This window comes from Rhinoraja longicauda, chromosome 2, assembly GCF_053455715.1.
Source record: "Rhinoraja longicauda isolate Sanriku21f chromosome 2, sRhiLon1.1, whole genome shotgun sequence".
Lineage (NCBI taxonomy): Eukaryota > Metazoa > Chordata > Chondrichthyes > Rajiformes > Arhynchobatidae > Rhinoraja > Rhinoraja longicauda.
In genome coordinates this window covers 50,609,306-50,626,712 of record NC_135954.1, presented here as the reverse complement: position 1 = coordinate 50,626,712, position 17,407 = coordinate 50,609,306, and the positions used below count along the sequence as shown (strand labels likewise).

Below are 17,407 nucleotides of genomic sequence, written 5' to 3'. Positions count from 1 at the left end.
TCTGGAGAAAAGGAATCGGTGACGTTTCGGGTTGAGACCCTTCTTCAAAAGTCACCTATTCCTTTTCTCCAGAGATGCTGCCTGACCCGCTGCCTGACGACAGCTTTTTGTGTCTGTCTTCGGTTTAACCAGCATCTGAAATTAAATTATTTGATTTTGTTTTATTTTATTTTATTGGTCAAAATAAATGAAATTAAAATATTTGAAAGATATGCCATGAAAAACTACTCTGCAATACAATAACTTCAAACATCAATCTTTGGTCAAAATGTCCAAAATTTAGTTTATTCAAACAAACAAAATTCTTATAAAAGGTGAATCAGCACCGGCAACAACCCAATTCACCTGGCGACCTACCACAGCGCCCACGACAGGATACGACAAGCTATGACCATTGGCGTCAAGCCAGCTGTCGTTGAAAGATTTCGAACAGAATAAAATTTCCGCGACGACCCGAGATCTGCTACAACTCATTGGAGACGACTCGCTACCATGCCCGCAACACCCCGGCAAACATGCGGCAACAGCATAGCCACCGGCAGTCGCCTTAAAAATCGCTGAACTTGGACAGGCCCTTTAGATAGAGCTCTAGGGGCTAGTGGAATCAAGGGATATGGGGAGAAGGCAGGCACGGGTTACTGATTGTGGATGATCAGCCATGATCACAATGAATGCTGGCTCGAAGGGCTAAATGGCCTCCTCCTGCACCTATTTTCCATGTTTCTATGATATCATGAAATAACCAAAATATAGCACTCACCCTAAAAATGAAAGAAAAAAGAAACACCATGTGTTATTTTGCCCTATGTACAGTTCAATAAAAATGTTGTTACTTTATGACAAGTCAGAAATTGCAGTTAGACCATTCTTAACACATAAAATAACGAATGGGTACATATACTAAGCAATAATGTGTTTTATTTTACAAATTAAAGTGATTATAGTAGTGTAATATTACAAAACTGATTCTGTAGCACAAATTTTCACTCTAGTTCAGTTCACTGTTACATCTGAAATGAACATTACCGATACAAAATTCCATCTGTCAGAATTACACACAAAACAGATTAAAACATAGATCGCTGTCAGCGATGGCAGCCTCACCAAGAGACTATCAGTCTTTTCGTCTTTTTTGTTATTTTTAGTGTGTTTTAAAAGTTTGTGTTAATGTTCTCTGGTTTGTTTTATGTGGGTGGTGGGGGAGGGGGTCGGTGGAAACTTTTTTCAATCTCTTACCTTGCTGGAGATGCAATTGTTTTCCGGATCGTATCTCCGGTCGCTCTGCAGCCTAACATCATGGAGCTGGCACCTTTGCTCAAGACTGACTTTGAGCCCCACCGTGGGGCCGTGGACTTGCCATTGAAGCTTGCGTGGGATCAACGCTCCAACCGCGGCCTACAGATTTCAACATTGAGGAGCTCACAGTCTCGGGTAGAGACTGATGTTGGGAAGCTCCAAAGTCACAGGAGGTTCGACTAGCCCCGACCCAGGGTTCGATCGCCCGGCGCAGGGAGCTGAGATCCCCCCGATGTGGAGCTTAATTGCCCCGATGCGGAGGGCTCGACTGCCGGCTGCCGTCGCCAAGATCGCCCCGACAACGAAAGGTTTGAGTGCCCCAACCAAGGGAGAACAAAGAAGATTGAACTTTTTTTGCCTTCCATCACAGTGAGGAATGTGGGGAATCACTGTGGTGGATGTTCATGTTAAAAATGTATTTGGGTGTCTTGTTGCTCTTCATTGGTATGACTGTATGGCAGATCAAATTCCTCGTATGTTGCAAAACATACTTGGCTAATAAAGTACTATTATGATTATGGGATTAACAAAATAGACATTAAATAAAGGAGGAGGATGCTTCTCAATCTCAATATATTCTGCATGGACATTAACCTAGTTGAAAAATAAGTGACCAGATATTTTAAACATCTGGAGGAATTAATCGCAAATTACCTTGATAAGTATATTCAACTAAATTTCAAAAATAAAGCAAGTGACTGGTGCTATATTGATATTCATTAGTCTTATTGCATAATATAAAATAAACTAATTTGTGGCAGATATTTCAGTGCATTTGATTTCCAGCATGTTTTACTTAAGAATTCGTATAATAGCAATTTGTGATAATGAATACATTTTGTACGGTACTGAGCACATTACTCAAAATTTTAATGTAACACATACGATAATCCACAAAAATAACCTTTTATTGATTTAAATTGTTCAATTGTTATTGCAGTTGAAGGAAAATAATTCCATAGCTAACGTGAAATGCAACTGCCATCACCACTCAAAGTTTTAGAACTAACCTTAAAGTGACGGCATTTTACTTAAAAAAAACCCCAAGGTTGAAAGATTAATGCTTCAAATGAATCATAAGTAATAACTACACCAGATGAGGCAATTCTAATTTCGCACTTTCAGTAGAGATTCTTTCCCATTAAGTACTTTATGTTCATGTTCTTATGTCCATGTAAATGGCTTGTTATCACATGTTATTGCTTCAAGAAATGCCCACCTGACTTTGTACGAATGAATGCATCATATTTTGTGGGATTCCTATGATATCAGATGGGTACTAGTGATATAAAGCCAGTAAATTAAACTTTACATTTAGCTTTTTATTGTGAACAGGTACGGATTTGTTCAGAGAGACAAATATAGTGGGCAGAAGGGCCTGCTTCCGCCCTGTATCTCAAAACTAAACTAGACGGTCAACACAAAGACAAAGCAGTTTGTTTGATCGACATCCCCTCCACCACTGCAAATGATCACATTCTCCACCACTCCGTGGCTGCAATTTGTGCAATTTTCATAATCTGTTGCAGTTATTCATCAAAGGCTTCTCCAACAGTACCTCCCAAACAAACCAATTTTATTATCAAGAAGTGTATGGCTGGCAAGTGAATTGGAACACTAGGCACATGCAGGTTCCCCTCTAAGTCACATACTATACTATCTTGGAAATATTCGTTGCTTTTAAGTCTAAATCCTGGTACTCCTGAAGGATTACTACAGATCAAGATGGTGGCTCACCACCACTTATACAACACCCTATTAGAAAGGATACTACATGCTGGCTTTGCCAGCTGCACTCACTTTCCTAATTGAGCAAAATCATGCCATCACAAACCATCTGCAACTGAACAATGTAAAATTTTGCAGGTAATCAACACTCGCATATTAAAACACAGAAAATATGGATAAACATACGCAAGGACAAACTAGTAATTCCCGTAAATAGCAATAATTTGAGGACCCAATAGAAATACAATCAGTACGAGAGTTGCTGCTTGTTTCGAAAGTTGCAATTAATTACTTGAGATGTCATGTCTTTTGTAATTAGCATTAATCTTAGAGTCAGAGTTATATTTTCATAACAATATAGGTTTATTCCATTGAACATTCCAGGTAATATGAAACATTTATAATTTAAGTATCAGAGGACTTAACCAGATTGAAAAACTGCTTTTTTTTGTTGCTAACTGTGCACTGCTCTGTTGAACAGTTTCATTAACGGCAATATAACCAATTTTGTTTTCTTTCTTTGGAGCAGGCGGTGATACAGAACCAGGCCAGGGCATTTACCAAGTCTTGCATTAATATTGGGCGACTGGTTTGAACATTAGCATGTACCTGTGTACCAACATGCCAACAATGTCTTCTTCTTCATGCAGTGTCCAACCTAACAGAATCATTGGAAAGTTGAGAAATTTGTCATTCGTAGTTACAAATGCATTTAAGATAATAAAGCTAAGTTGCACAAATGTACACAAAGTGAAGAATTTTCTGAAATTATTTGGCCTCCCATTAGATAATCAAACAAACAACTCAGGAAACACTTATTAGTCAAAATAACCACATCATGTCATATTTAACAAGTTAATTATTTTAGTTTTCACTGTTTAGTCCTTTGTATTAGAATTGCCTCACTTTGGAATCGTGTACATGATGTTTTTCCTCACTCTAAAGCAAACATCTTATTCTGTGGACATTTCAAGTACTGATCAAAGAAAGGTTGTTCTACAAGGATAAAAAACAAAATACCAAGTTAAAACCAGATTTTAAAATTGGGTACCAGATTTCGTGAGAAACTTCATAAGGATAATTCATATTTATTAATCTAATCAGAATCCAATATACAAAATCAAACATAGTTGCCTTAAAGCCAAAGTGACTATGTATGTACATTATATTTTGTTTAAATAATACAAATTGTAAGAAAAATGTAGCGCATTGCAATTCAAAGTAATTTTCATCACACAGAGCAAGAGACATTTACTCTGCAAAATCAACATCCTAAGAAATCATAAATCAACTGTTTCAATTAGTTATTATTAGTTGATTAAATGAAATAAAGTTAGCAGCATTATTCAGAAACATTTCTTCCATTTTTAACCTTTAAACAAACCAACTGTTTGGATTAAAGTTAATTGCTGTCATCTTACCAATTTCATGATGCAGTGAGGTCCTCAGTACTTTTTTCAAAAAGATACATAACAAAAACAGTGTACTAAAAGATAACATTTTAAACAAAGATATCCAAACATATCCACAGTGTGAAGAGCCAGGCCTGTCAATCATCCAGTAGGTTTCCTCTTAGATTTATGAGGCAGGCCAAGAACTGTGGTTTGGTCTTTTGTTTCAGATTTTCCAACAACACTACCAACTTGCTTTGTGGACTGTTTCCAACGGTCGAATTAAACCTTCTTCGTAAACACGCAGGATGGCTTCGCAGACAAATTTGTATTGACTCTGGAAGAAATAAAATGTTATTTAAATCTTGCTTTAATCAATTCAAAGTAAAATGGGGATGACGATTTGCACATTTAAAAAATGGTTACTGTTTCCTGATTGTTCCATATCATATGATCCCTTAATTCTTTTGCCCAGTTATTGACAAAATTAAACCAAAATCTGTAGCATTTAAAGCAATAAAAAAAGTTTATTTAGAACCTTATCACATCAGATTCGATTAGTTTATTGTCATATACACCAAATTGCAATGAAATTCCTTATTCATGTGAAGCTCAGAAGTACATATGATACTGCCTACAGTAAAATGATAAACATGATAGATACAATAATAAATATGATGACGAATTCAAAACAGCAGAAAAGGGCAAAGATTGTAATGCAATCTGAAATAGTGTAAAACAAATATGAAAAGTGAAATAACAGGTTAACTGAATGAGGCAGAGTTAAGAGTCCATGGCAACATCTCTGGGAAGAAGATTGAGAAGAAGTGATTGATTGAGTCTGATTGCAAATGTTCCAGGAACAAAAATAAAATTAAAATATTTTTCTTAAAACGTTAAAATAGATCAGAATGACCAGCTAAAATCTTGTTACAGCAGCTTTAACAGTTAAACATCCCAAGACACTTTATTGAAGTGATAAAAAACTATTTTGCACTGAGCCACGAATAAAGGTATTAGGAGAGGCAACCAAAAACTAGATTAAAAATCATAAATTTTAAGTATCTTCAAAGAAAGTGACAATGAGAATTAGGGAGAGAATTTCAGGGGTAGGTGCCATTAGATGCTGAAGGGAAGGTCATTTATAGTGAAGTAAATTTGCAGATGATCAAAAGGCCAGAATTGTTGCACATATACTGGAGGGTTGCAAGATGAAGACTTAAGAACTAATCTTAAGGGAGTATGAGAATTGTTAAGGCTTGTTGCTTAAGCAAGAGACAATTAAGCTCAGCAAACACAGGAATGGTGGATGAAATGGGCTTTGGCAATCGCAGGACATAGTGAAGTTCATGTCATTGGAGCAGAATCAGGCCATTCGGTCCATCGAGTCGACTCCGTCATTCAATTATGGCTGATCTATCTATCCCTCCGATCCCCATTCTCCTTTCTTCTCCCCAATACATTTGATCCCTTATTAATCAAGTATCTGTCAATCTCTGCTTTAAAAACGCCCAATGACTTGGCCTCCGTAACCGTCTATGGCAATGAGTTCCACCGATTCACCACCGTTTGACTAAAGTAATTCCTCCTCATCTCCTTTCTAAAAGGTACATCATTTTATTTTGAGACTGTACCCTCTGATCTTTGACTCTCTCACTAGTGGAAACATCCCCTCCACAACCACTCTATCCAGGCATTTCACTATTCGGTAAATTCCAAGATTAGAGTTTGTAGAGGCCTCGGGTTTACAGATGGTAGAAGAGGTGAGATTGTGCTTTACATAAATGTTTATGTCTTGTGCTAACAAAGGCTTGAGCATTTCAGCAGGAACTGAACTGAATGGAGATCAGTAACGTTAGAGTGAAAATATAGGATATACACAATGGCATGGATATACGGTCTAAAGTCCCTATAAAGATCAGTTTCAAACAGAGACCAGGGAGAGGAATGAAGTTGGTGTCTTAGAAGTTAGTAACAGCTAATGGTTTAGATCTTCCCAATATTTAGTAAAGTCTCTGCTCATTCTTGCTGAATCTGGGATAGCCATCTCATGGTAAGTGACTGAGTCGGGGACAAAAGAGGCAGGTTTGAGTGTCAGCAGCAATCAATAATATCATTGCTGCACATGGATCAGCTTACATATGTTATTGATGGCTAGCTTTTTTTAAAAAAAACCTCTTTACTCCTTAGTGCTCCAAAATTCCTTTTCCAAAGTCGTCTTCAATGTATGATTGATTTCTGCACCTCAGCACCAGAGCTGTCATTCCCACCCATAATCTCTCCTGTCACTCCTTAGGTGTGCTATCATATTTGTGTGTGTATGGAATTTGTCACTTGTTTAAACTAAAAACAGCTGCTTCCCATTGACACTCCATGTCAAAGGCCTCTAATTTTCAGGAACACTGGAGGCAATAGATGAGTTTAGAGGAGGTGCGCATGAACCTGTCTCACATGGAAGGACTGCCAGGGTCCCAGGATGGATGTGAAGGAGGAGTTGTAGGGACAGATAACCTGGGGAGAGGGTTGATTCCAGTTCAATCTGAGATGGGTTTGTACTGAGCTGTAACATTTTTCCATTGAGATAGAAAAGGAATACTGTAGCTAAGGTATTTCTTTTTTTTAAGTACGACATAGATTAAGACCACACAGCAAGTAGCAATTTTTATAATGAGATTATGAAAAAAGGAGACATAATAAACAATAATTGTGAGTTAATGAATAAATGGTAATGGTAAAATGGAAAAGTTAAAAATGAAAACATGATTTGGGTTTTCAGTGAATGCATGAAACATTTGTAACAAAAATGCACACAAGAATGTCTGAAGAATGCACCCAAAGTTTGAAGAACGGTCCAGACCTGAAACGTCACCTATCCGTGTCTCCAGAGATGCTGCCTGACATGACCTGAAACATCCTCTCCACATTAACCCTATCCAGGCCTTTCACTATTCAGTAAGTTTCAATGTTTCCCATCATCCTTATGAACTCCAGTGAGTATGGGCCCAGTGCCTTCAAACGCTCATCATATGTTAACCGAATCATTATTGAGATTATTCTCGTAAATCTCCACTGGACTCTCTCCAACGATAGCACATCCTTCCTCACATAAGGGACCCAAAACAGCTCACAATAATACTCCAAATGCGAGTTGATCATTGCCTCATAAAGCCTCAGCATTACATCCTTGTTTTTGTATTCTAGCCCTCTCAAAATAAATGCTAGCATTGCATTTGCCTTCCTTACTGCCGATTTGTGGATTCCTGCACCAGCACTCCCAAGTAGGGTTGCCAACTTCCTCACTCCCAAATACGGGACAAGGTGACGTCACCACACCTATGTGACCTCACCCAGCCAGCGGCCACGTGCTCCTGCACCACCAATGCCGGCCGCCCGCGCCGGGAGGCGGGTTGCTACGCAACCTCCACCGCGTTCGAATCAAGCCATCAGTGGACCGTGCATAGGCTGAAGGATGCAAAATGAGCCAACGATGTTCTAAAATAAATCATAGTGAGGCCAGTGGTGGTTAAAGTGCACTCGGGTGTGGATTACCGAGGTGTTTTAGCTTGTTTGGATGGATATGTGAACATAGAACTGGAATAGACAGAATATGTAAACGGTCAGCTTAAGAACAAATATGGAGATGCATTTATTTGAAGCAACAATGTGTTGTATATCAGCACACAGAAGAGAAGACTTTAGATGATGTTGTAGATGGAAGATTGAGTTTTCATTTGAAAGGCATAATTTTTTTAATGTAACAAAACTTTAACTCTTTTGAAATTTTAGTTTTCTATACTATATAACTGGTGGTTTCTCAATAAAGAATAATTTAATCCATATCTTAGTTTGGTTTACCAGATAATGGCTGTGATGTACGTGTCAAACGTGATGTCTAATTCTGACTGATACTGGCCTATTTTGGAAGTATTGTATACAATTAAAGGAAAATGCATGTTTGGATAGAAGCTAATATACTGCCGAAAACATTGTGAATAAAGGACCTGATGTAGATGTAAAAACAAAATCCTCCGTTAGGCCGTCTACATGTATCTCCATATTTGTTCTTAAGCTGACCGTTTACATATTCTTCTGTCTGTTCCAGTGCTATGTTCATATATCCATCCAAACAAGCTAAAGCACATCGGTAAACCACACCCGAGTTCAGTTTAACCACCACTGGCCTCCCTATGATTTGTTTTAGAAAATCGCTGGGCATTTGCTTTCGCAGGCTCATTTTGCGTCCTTCAGCCTATGCACGGTCCACTGATGGCTTGATTTGGACACGGCAGAGGTTGCGTAGCAGCCCGCCTCCCGGTCCGGGCTGCCGCCATTGGTGGAGCGGGAGCACGTGGGCTGCTGGCTGGGTGAGGTCATGTGGGGCGCAGGGCAGTAAGAGTGAGGAAGTTGGTAATTCCAGGTGGGGGTAGGGTGGGCATTTGAGAGACACCAAAGAGATGTAATAATTAAAATGTGGAAATTAAAAACACTCCCAAGGGAGAAAGGGAGGGGGGAAACTAACTCGGAGAATGAAAACCCACAAGCGCCTTGTGGGCCAACCCTGAACATTGCTGGTAGCACTCAAATACGGGACAAGGAGTGTCCCGTACGGGACAACCCAATTTAGCCCAAAATACAGGATGTCCCAGCTAATACGGGACAGTTGGCAACCCTACTCCCAAGCCTCTTTGCACCAAAGATTTCTGAATTCTCCATTTAGAAAATAATCTACTTTAGATAATAGTCCTTTATACCTACTACCAAAATACATGACTCCACTCTTTGTGATCCATTTGCTACTTCTCAGCCCAACCTGTCCGTCCTTCTGCAGAGTCCCTGCTTTCTCTACACTACCTGCCCCTCCACCTATCTTCATATCATCTGCAAACTTGGCCACAAAGCCTTTAATTCCCTCATCCAAATCATTGATATACACCGTGAAGAGCAGAGGCCCTAGCAATGACCTCTGCGGAACACCGCGAGTCACTGGAAGCCAACTAGGAAAAGACCCTTTGATTGTCACTCTTTGCCTTCTGCCTTAAGTAACTTACAGGGAGTGAGTTTGAGCAACTGAACCAACATTTGAGGATTGATATCCCATCTTCTGATCAATTATCATATTTAACAATTGTAAATTGGGATCCAAATCTCTGTAAAGCGTCTTTGAGTATATGAAAAGCGCTATATAAATAAAATGCATTATTATTATTATTATTATTATTATTATTATGTCAAATTGGTATCATTCTACAGAGTCAAAAGATTCTTTATGCTAGCAAATTCAATTATTTTTCATAAATTTTTTGCCTTAAATATTAGTGAAGCCTCTTCGAATAACCATTTCAACCAGCAGCTTAGAATGCTATCTAATGCAGCATTCTCGCAGACAGAAATAGTACTCTAATTTAAATAACCGATGTATGAAACAAAATGGATGTTGTGCAAGATGATGCATCAGAATTATGTGCACATGAGTATTCGTATGTGGCATTGGATACAGACCTGGATAACAAAGAGTGTATCTGTATTAATGCAACATATTAAGACATTTGAAAAACACTAGAATTTAAATTTTCAGACATCTTAAATTAATGGTGAGAGCAGAGATGTATACTGCCTGCTTGTCTTCTCAGTCAGCATGGTTTAGATAAGGTATATATGATAAGTATCCAGAAGGAACAAAAAATAAACCAAACAAAATTTGCTGCACAGAGCACTGGCTTGAAAATTTGTTTGATTGTTCCTTGTGGATTCTTAAAACATAAATATATTCAAATTTCCTTCATACTTATCATCCAGATCTTACCGATGTCTGTATCATCATAGCTCGTTGATCCCTCATCCTTCTAACAATATCCAGAGGGTACACAGGTTGGCCATTTTCAATCAAGCACACTGCTGTTTCCATGGCAATAAGAACACCAGTACGACCAATTCCAGCACTGCAAAAGAAAAATCAACCAAAATTTAAATCAAGTATAAATTGGGGGCAATAAATTGAATATTGTTAAGTCTTTAGTAAGTGAGAGCAATTTAAATGATTGAATGAGTGATAGATGTACATTTTTGAAAATAAGGGCATCAGTCTACACCTATTGTACAACTGAGTAAAGGAAAAGTAATTACACTATGCACTGATGATAATATTTGTATATTCACGAGATCAGGATGGGAAACTGATAGATGTATAAAATTCAAAAGGCCGTCCGACTATTCTGCTCATGGAATTTCCAATCCATTTTTACAGTTTGATTAAACAAGACAATATTCTTCTATGTCCTGATCTTCCAACTGTAAAGTATCACGACAAGCAAGTAAATATAAGACAAAAATCATTAAGGAATCTGACAAAAAGAACAAAAGGTAAACTGTAACAAAATACTTCTGTGGCGATGGAAATAAAGAAACAAAAGCTGAGTAACAGCTGAATGCTGTAATATCAATATTAGTGCTTTAAAAAAATCCAGACAGTGAACACAACTCAGCAACCTCAATTTTAGGTGAAAGTAAAATAAGTAATGAAGAAAAGTCAAAAATATTATTATGCATCATCTTGTATGTACATTGTTGAAACAACCAAAAAGATAAAATCAGAACAGAAAGTCGAAGGTTTAGTGTAATGCATAACCAATTGAGAAAATAATTTAAAATACCAATCGAACTGGAAAATGTGCTTCTCATACAACACTCACCCTTGAAATCTAAATCAATGAAACATTTGTAACACAACATGCTAAAACTAAATGTAACCAATATTGATATATTTAAGAGGTTTGAATGGCTTGTGATAGAAGTAACGGGATAAGACGATCAGTAAATCACATCATAATAATAATAATAATAATAATGCATTACATTTATATAGCGCTTTTCATATACTCAAAGACGCTTTACAGGGATTTAGAGAACATAGGGAAGTGAATAAATAGATAAATAAGTAAACGAACAGAGAAAGGAGACAGAAGGTGAGGTGACCTTCAGTGGTTGAAGGCAGTACTAAACAGGTGAGACTTCAGTGATGTTTTGAATGTGGTGAGTGTGGAGGAGTCTCTGACGGTTTGGGGTAGTGAGTTCCATAGGGTGGGAGCAGCGATGGAGAAAGCCCTGTCCCCCCAGGATCTGAGTTTGGTCCGGATGTGGGGGGATAGGAGATTGGCAGCAGCAGAGCGGAGGGTGCAGGTGGGAGTGTGCCTGTGGAGGAGGTCGGTCAGGTAGGATGGGGCCAGGTTATGGAGGGCTTTGTAGGTCATGAGGAGGATTTTGTACTGGATTCTCTGGGGATGGGGAGCCAGTGGAGTTTGTAAAGGACGGGGGTGATATGGTCACGGATTGGGGTGTGGGTGAGTAGACGGGCAGCGGAGTTTTGAATGTATTGAAGTTTACTGATGATTTTTGAGGGTGCGCCATAGAGGAGGCTGTTGCAGTAGTCCAGACGGGAGGTGATGAAGGCGTGGATGAGGGTTTCTGCAGCTGTGGAGGAGAGGGATGGACGGAGACGGGCAATGTTTTTGAGGTGGAAGAAGGCTGTCTTTGTGATGTGTTTGATGTGTTTGTCGAAGGAGAGGGTTTGATCAAAGATGATTCCAAGATTCCGGATGTGAGGGGAGGTGGATACTGGGAGACCATCAATATTGAGGATGAAGTTTTGGGTGGATTTGGTGAGCGTTTTTGGACCAATGATGATGATTTCAGATTTGTTGCAGTTGAGTTTGAGGAAATTTGATTGAAGCCAAGATTTTATTTCAGTGATGCAGTTTGTCAGTGTAGAGTGTGTGGTGGTGGAGATTGACTTGGTGGAGATGAGGAGCTGGATATCATCGGCGAAGCAGTGGAAGTTGAGACCATGACGGCGGATTAATTGACCAAGGGGGAACAGGTAGAGGATGAAGAGGAGGGGGCCAAGGACTGAGCCTTGGGGGACACCTTGGGGGAGGGGAGCGGTGGGGGATTTACAGTTGTTAATGGAGATGAACTGGTGCCTGTCAGAGAGGTAAGATTTGAACCAGGATAGGGCTGTGCCGGTGATGTTAAAGGAGGTTTCAAGTCGGGTGAGGAGAATGGAGTGATTTATGGTGTAAAAGGCGGCGCTGAGGTCAAATAGGATGAGGATGTTGAGGTTGCCAGCGTCGGAGCAGAGGAAAAGGTCGTTTGTGATTTTGAGGAGCGCAGTTTCAGTACAGTGGTTGGAGCGGAATCCGGATTGGAAAGTTTCATACAGGTTATTGGTAGAGAGGTGGTATTTGAGTTGGGAAGCTACAGCACGTTCCAAAACTTTGGACAGACATTATTCTCTACCCGAGGACAATGCTTCATTATTGACTTCAGATGGTGTGTCAGGTATTCTTATACATAGTAACTGCAATCAGATCAGCACGAGAGCATTTTGTTCCTCAGCATGCAAAATTATCTTCCTTACTGAAAAGAAAATAAGTACCTGCAATGAACAATAATTGGCTCATTGTCCCTTCCAATTCTTTTCTTTCTCACGAAAGTCACAAAGTCAAAGAAGTCCATTGAGTCATCAGGAACACCATGATCAGGCCACGCTACATACTGAAGATGACTGACAACACGTTCTAGTCCTGTCTGCAACAACAAAGAAACATAAACCAGTTACGTAATTCAAATATCACTGTACCTTAATTGGTACACGTGACAATAAAAGGCCTTTGAAGCATGAATAATTACCTCAGAATGCTGCCTATACTGCTCAAATAATGAAAAGAGCAAACAACAAAGGAAGTGAAACAGGTTTACACTGACTGTGGGTGGTACCCATTATCTGAAATGCTTAACAAATAAATACGATTTGCCTGCAAACCATCCTGACATGGATGATCTTGAAAATGGTTACTTGAAGGATGGTTCAAAAGGTAGAGAGTTCTTATCTTTTTAACAATGGCCCTTTTGTAAACACTGCCATTTCCTTTTACATTTTCTCATTTTCATACAAATCCCATTTTTTTCACTGTAGTATATGAATTAGAGGGATAAGGGAGAAACAGTAGATAAGAAAATCTAAATATATCACTAGGTTCTAAGATTCATAAGGAAGTTTATAACCCTTCATTGGCACAGGAAAGTTGGGCCTGTTTCTGTGCTGTACGACCACCATTTTTTTTGTTTTTTTATTATATTTCTGGAATCCATGACATTTTACATTGCATGAACTGTCTTTCCTTGCTCAATGTCCCTCAGTGAAAAATTTGCTTCCATTTCTAAAGTTTTGCCAATGCTTCTGTTTGTTCCAACCTGCCAGCCAGGTGTGAGAGAAGTCAACAACTCTTCTGAGGAGAAAGGCTCATTGGACTGAACTGGGCTTTGAATGACAGCATAGACTCAAGAACAAGATACTGCCAGCAGCACCATTTAACCATCTGTTAGGCATCTTGGTTACATGGGTGGCAATTACATGATACTTTGATGGGAAAGCCAAGCACTTAACCTAACTTAAGAAAAGCAGTATTATGCAGATCCACTCCAACCGTGCCAATTTATTGGATCCAGGATCTATTTGCACAATGAACAGCAAGGCAGCTCGTTTTAAAGCAATCATTAGATGTTGAAAACCACCATGTCATCCAAATGTTGCCAGTTTCCACCAGAACAGATTGTGCTTCCATAAAGGAGGAAGCAGTAAATGGTGTGAGCTATTGGTTAGGAGGGCAAGTCTTGCAGTTTCATAAGTAGCTGCCATGTGCAACTTTTTGCTCGTGATGAATTAAAACTTCCATGTACTCTCACAAGACAGGAAAGACTAGAATTACAACCACCATCCATAATATACCCTGAGGAATGACACCTCCCAGTCCTTATGACAACATTTATTTAGCAGCTTTAGGATTGTAAAATATCCCAAAAGAGGAGGAATGCACTACAACTTGGCAATGAATCACAAAGAAAAATTAAAGATTGGATGACCAAAACCATGTAGAAGTAGTAGGATTAAATGAGGGTCGCAAGATGAAAGAGAAATGAGATTTGGGTCAGGGTAACTTAGGGCATGACCACCAGTGGAAGAGGAATGAAATTCCTCCCACAAGTACGCGAAAATGTTAACATTGTTAACTCTTCTGATTTGCTTCACAGGAGCATTAAAAAACAAACTCCAATGCCATGCCACGTTCGAGCAAATGATCCAAAAGTTTCTCAGACTGGTAGTTCTAAAGAGCGTTTTTCAGGACTGAAGGCAGGTTGATAACTGGAAAGGCTTAGGAAGAAATCTTCAAAAGTTTGGACCTTTGCAGCTGAAGGCACAGTGTCTAATGGAGGAGTGATTAAACTGAATGGACAGGCAATCAGCATTGGAAGATCGTAGATGTGTGGGAGGGTTACATAATTGGACGATGTTAAAGACTTTGGAAGAGAAAAGCATGGAGAAATTTGTAAAGAAAATTATGATAACTTTAAAATCCTGTCATTGCACATGTGGGAGCTATGTGAATGTGATGAAATGGGAGATAGAATGTGTAGAGCAAATTTTCAACATTTTTCTAATGTTATTCCATTTTAGAGTCATAGAGTCTTACAGCATAGAAGTAGGCTCTTCGGCCCAACATGTCCCATCTACACTAGTCCCACCTGCCTGGAGTTGGCCCACATCCCTCTCAACCTGTCCGATCCATGTACTTGTCTAAATCTTTCTAAAACATTGCGATAGTACCTGCCTCAACTACCTACTCTGGCAGCTCAATCCATACACCTAATACCCTTTACATGAAAAAGTTTGTCTCATTAAAACTTTTCCACCTCACCTTAAACCCACGTCCTCTGGTTGGCTTTAAACTAAGTAGTGGTAGTGGGGGGGGGGGGGGGGGGGGGGGGGAGAGGATGACAAATTGGGAATATGAAGATGGAGTTAAAGGGGAAGCGAATACAGGAGAAAATGCAAAGGTGTCCTAGTGCATCAGTCACTGAAAGGAAGCATGCAGGTACAGCAGGCAGTGAAGAAAACCAATGGAATGTTGTCCTTCATAACAAGAGGAGTTGAGTATAGGAGCAAAGAGGTCCTTCTGCAGTTGTACAGGGCCCTAGTGAGACCGCACCTGGAGCATTGTGTGCAGTTTTGGTCTCCAAATTTGAGGAAGGATATTCTTGCTATTGAGGGCGTGCAGCGTAGGTTTACTAGGTTAATTCCCGGAATGGCGGGACTGTCATATGTTGAAAGACTGGAGCGACTAGGCTTGTATACACTGGAATGAGAGGGGATCTTATCGAAAAGTATAAGATTATTAAGGGGTTGGACACGTTAGAGGCAGGAAACATGTTCCCAATGTTCCAGAACAAAGGGCCACAGTTTAAGAATAAGGGGTAGGCCATTTAGAACGGAGATGAGGAAAAACCTTTTCAGTCAGAGAGTTGTGAATCTGTGGAATTCTCTGCCTCAGAAGGCAGTGGAGGCCAATTCTCTGAATGCATTCAAGAGAGAGAGCTAGATAGAGCTCTTAAGAATAGCGGAGTCAGGGAGTATGGGGAGAAGGCAGGAACGGGGTACTGATTGAGAATGATCAGCCATGATCATATTGAATGGCAGTGCTGGCTCGGAGGGCCGAATGGCCTACTCCTGCACCTTTTGTCTATTGAAAGGCTATTCAGTTGTTTCCAACACTTCCTTCCCTCACCCACTGCTTGAAAATTCGAGATACACTATAGATACACTAAAGGATACTTAAGTAAAATATTTGTTGCAGAATTAAGACTGCATTTCTGAGGCAAAAACTCATTTTTTTCTGTTCTGTGAGACACTTTGAGATACACAAGCCTTTACTCCACTGACATCTTCACAGACTTCCATCAGGCACCTCCATATGATGAATGCTGAGGCACCAACAAGTAACGCATGGCTTTCATGTTAATTTTACAACTCAACATAGCAATATTACGAAAAACTAGAATTATTCCCATATTATTCCAAATCTATGAGTCCTCCCCTGGACTCTCTCCAACACCAGCAAATCCTCAGACATGGGGCCTAAAACTGGGGCACAATATTCCAAATGTGGTCTGATCAGTAGCTTATAAAGCTTCCGCTTTACATCCAAGGACACAAAGTGCTGCAGTAACTCAGCAGCTCAGGCAGCATTAGTGGAGGACATGGATAGATGATGTTTCGGGTCACGATCCATCTTCTGAAGAAAGGTCTCAACCCAAAATGTCTCCTATCCGTGTCCTCCAGAGATGCAGCTGACCTGCTGTGTTACTCCAGCACTTTGTGTTCTTCTGTGTATTATGCAGCATCTGTAGTTCCTTGTTTCTACACCTCAGCATTTCATCCTTGCTTTTGTTCAGTTTAGTTTTTTGTCACGTGTACCGAGGTGAAAAGCTTTTGTTGCATGCTATCCAGCCAGCAGAAAGACAATACATGATTACAATTGATCCATTTAGTATACAGACAGATGATAAGGGAATAACGTTTAGTACAAGGTAAAGTCCGATCAAGGATAGTGCGAGGGTCATCAAAGAGGTAGATAATAGATCAGCACTGCTCTGCAGCTGTGGTGGGATGATTCAGTGGCCTGATAACAGCTGGGAAGAAACTGTCCCCGAATTTGGCGGTGTGCGTTTTCATACTTCTATACCTTTTACCTGATGGGAGAGAAGAGAAGAGGGAGTGGCCAGGGTGCGACTCATCCTTGATTAAGCTGCTGGGCAGCGTGAGGTATAAATAGAGTCAAAAGAAGGGAAGTTGGTTTATAAGATCGTATGTGATAGGAGTAGAATTAGACCATTCAACCCACCATCTATTTCGCCATTCATTCATGGCTGATCTATCTCTCCCTCCTGACTCCATTCTCCTGCCTTCTCCTCATAACCTCTGACACCCGTTCTAATCAAGAATCTATCTATCTCTGCCTTAAATATAACCACTGACTTTGCCTCCACAGCCTTCTGTGGTAAATAATTCCACAGATTCCACCCTTGGTGGAATCATCCTCATCTCCTACCTAAAAGAACATCCTTTAATTTTGTGGTTATGACCACTAGTCCTAGACTCT

The 17,407-nt window shown here is 39.8% G+C and overlaps 1 protein-coding gene across 6 annotated transcripts in view; it reads right to left on the bottom strand.

The window, feature by feature from the left end:
• Positions 1 to 691: 691 nt before the first annotated feature.
• LOC144604443 (tyrosine-protein phosphatase non-receptor type 3-like) overlaps positions 692 to 17,407 on the bottom strand; it is a 145,610-nt gene continuing 128,894 nt past the window's right edge. For all 6 annotated transcript variants that reach the window (XM_078418867.1, XM_078418886.1, XM_078418894.1 and 3 more), the window contains 3 exons: positions 12,847 to 12,998; positions 10,219 to 10,354; positions 692 to 4,752 (listed from right to left, as the gene is read on the bottom strand). In XM_078418867.1, the coding sequence (XP_078274993.1) occupies positions 4,660 to 4,752; positions 10,219 to 10,354; positions 12,847 to 12,998 (381 nt within the window). In that variant the 3' untranslated portion in view covers positions 692 to 4,659. The remainder of the gene's footprint in view (positions 4,753 to 10,218; positions 10,355 to 12,846; positions 12,999 to 17,407) is intronic.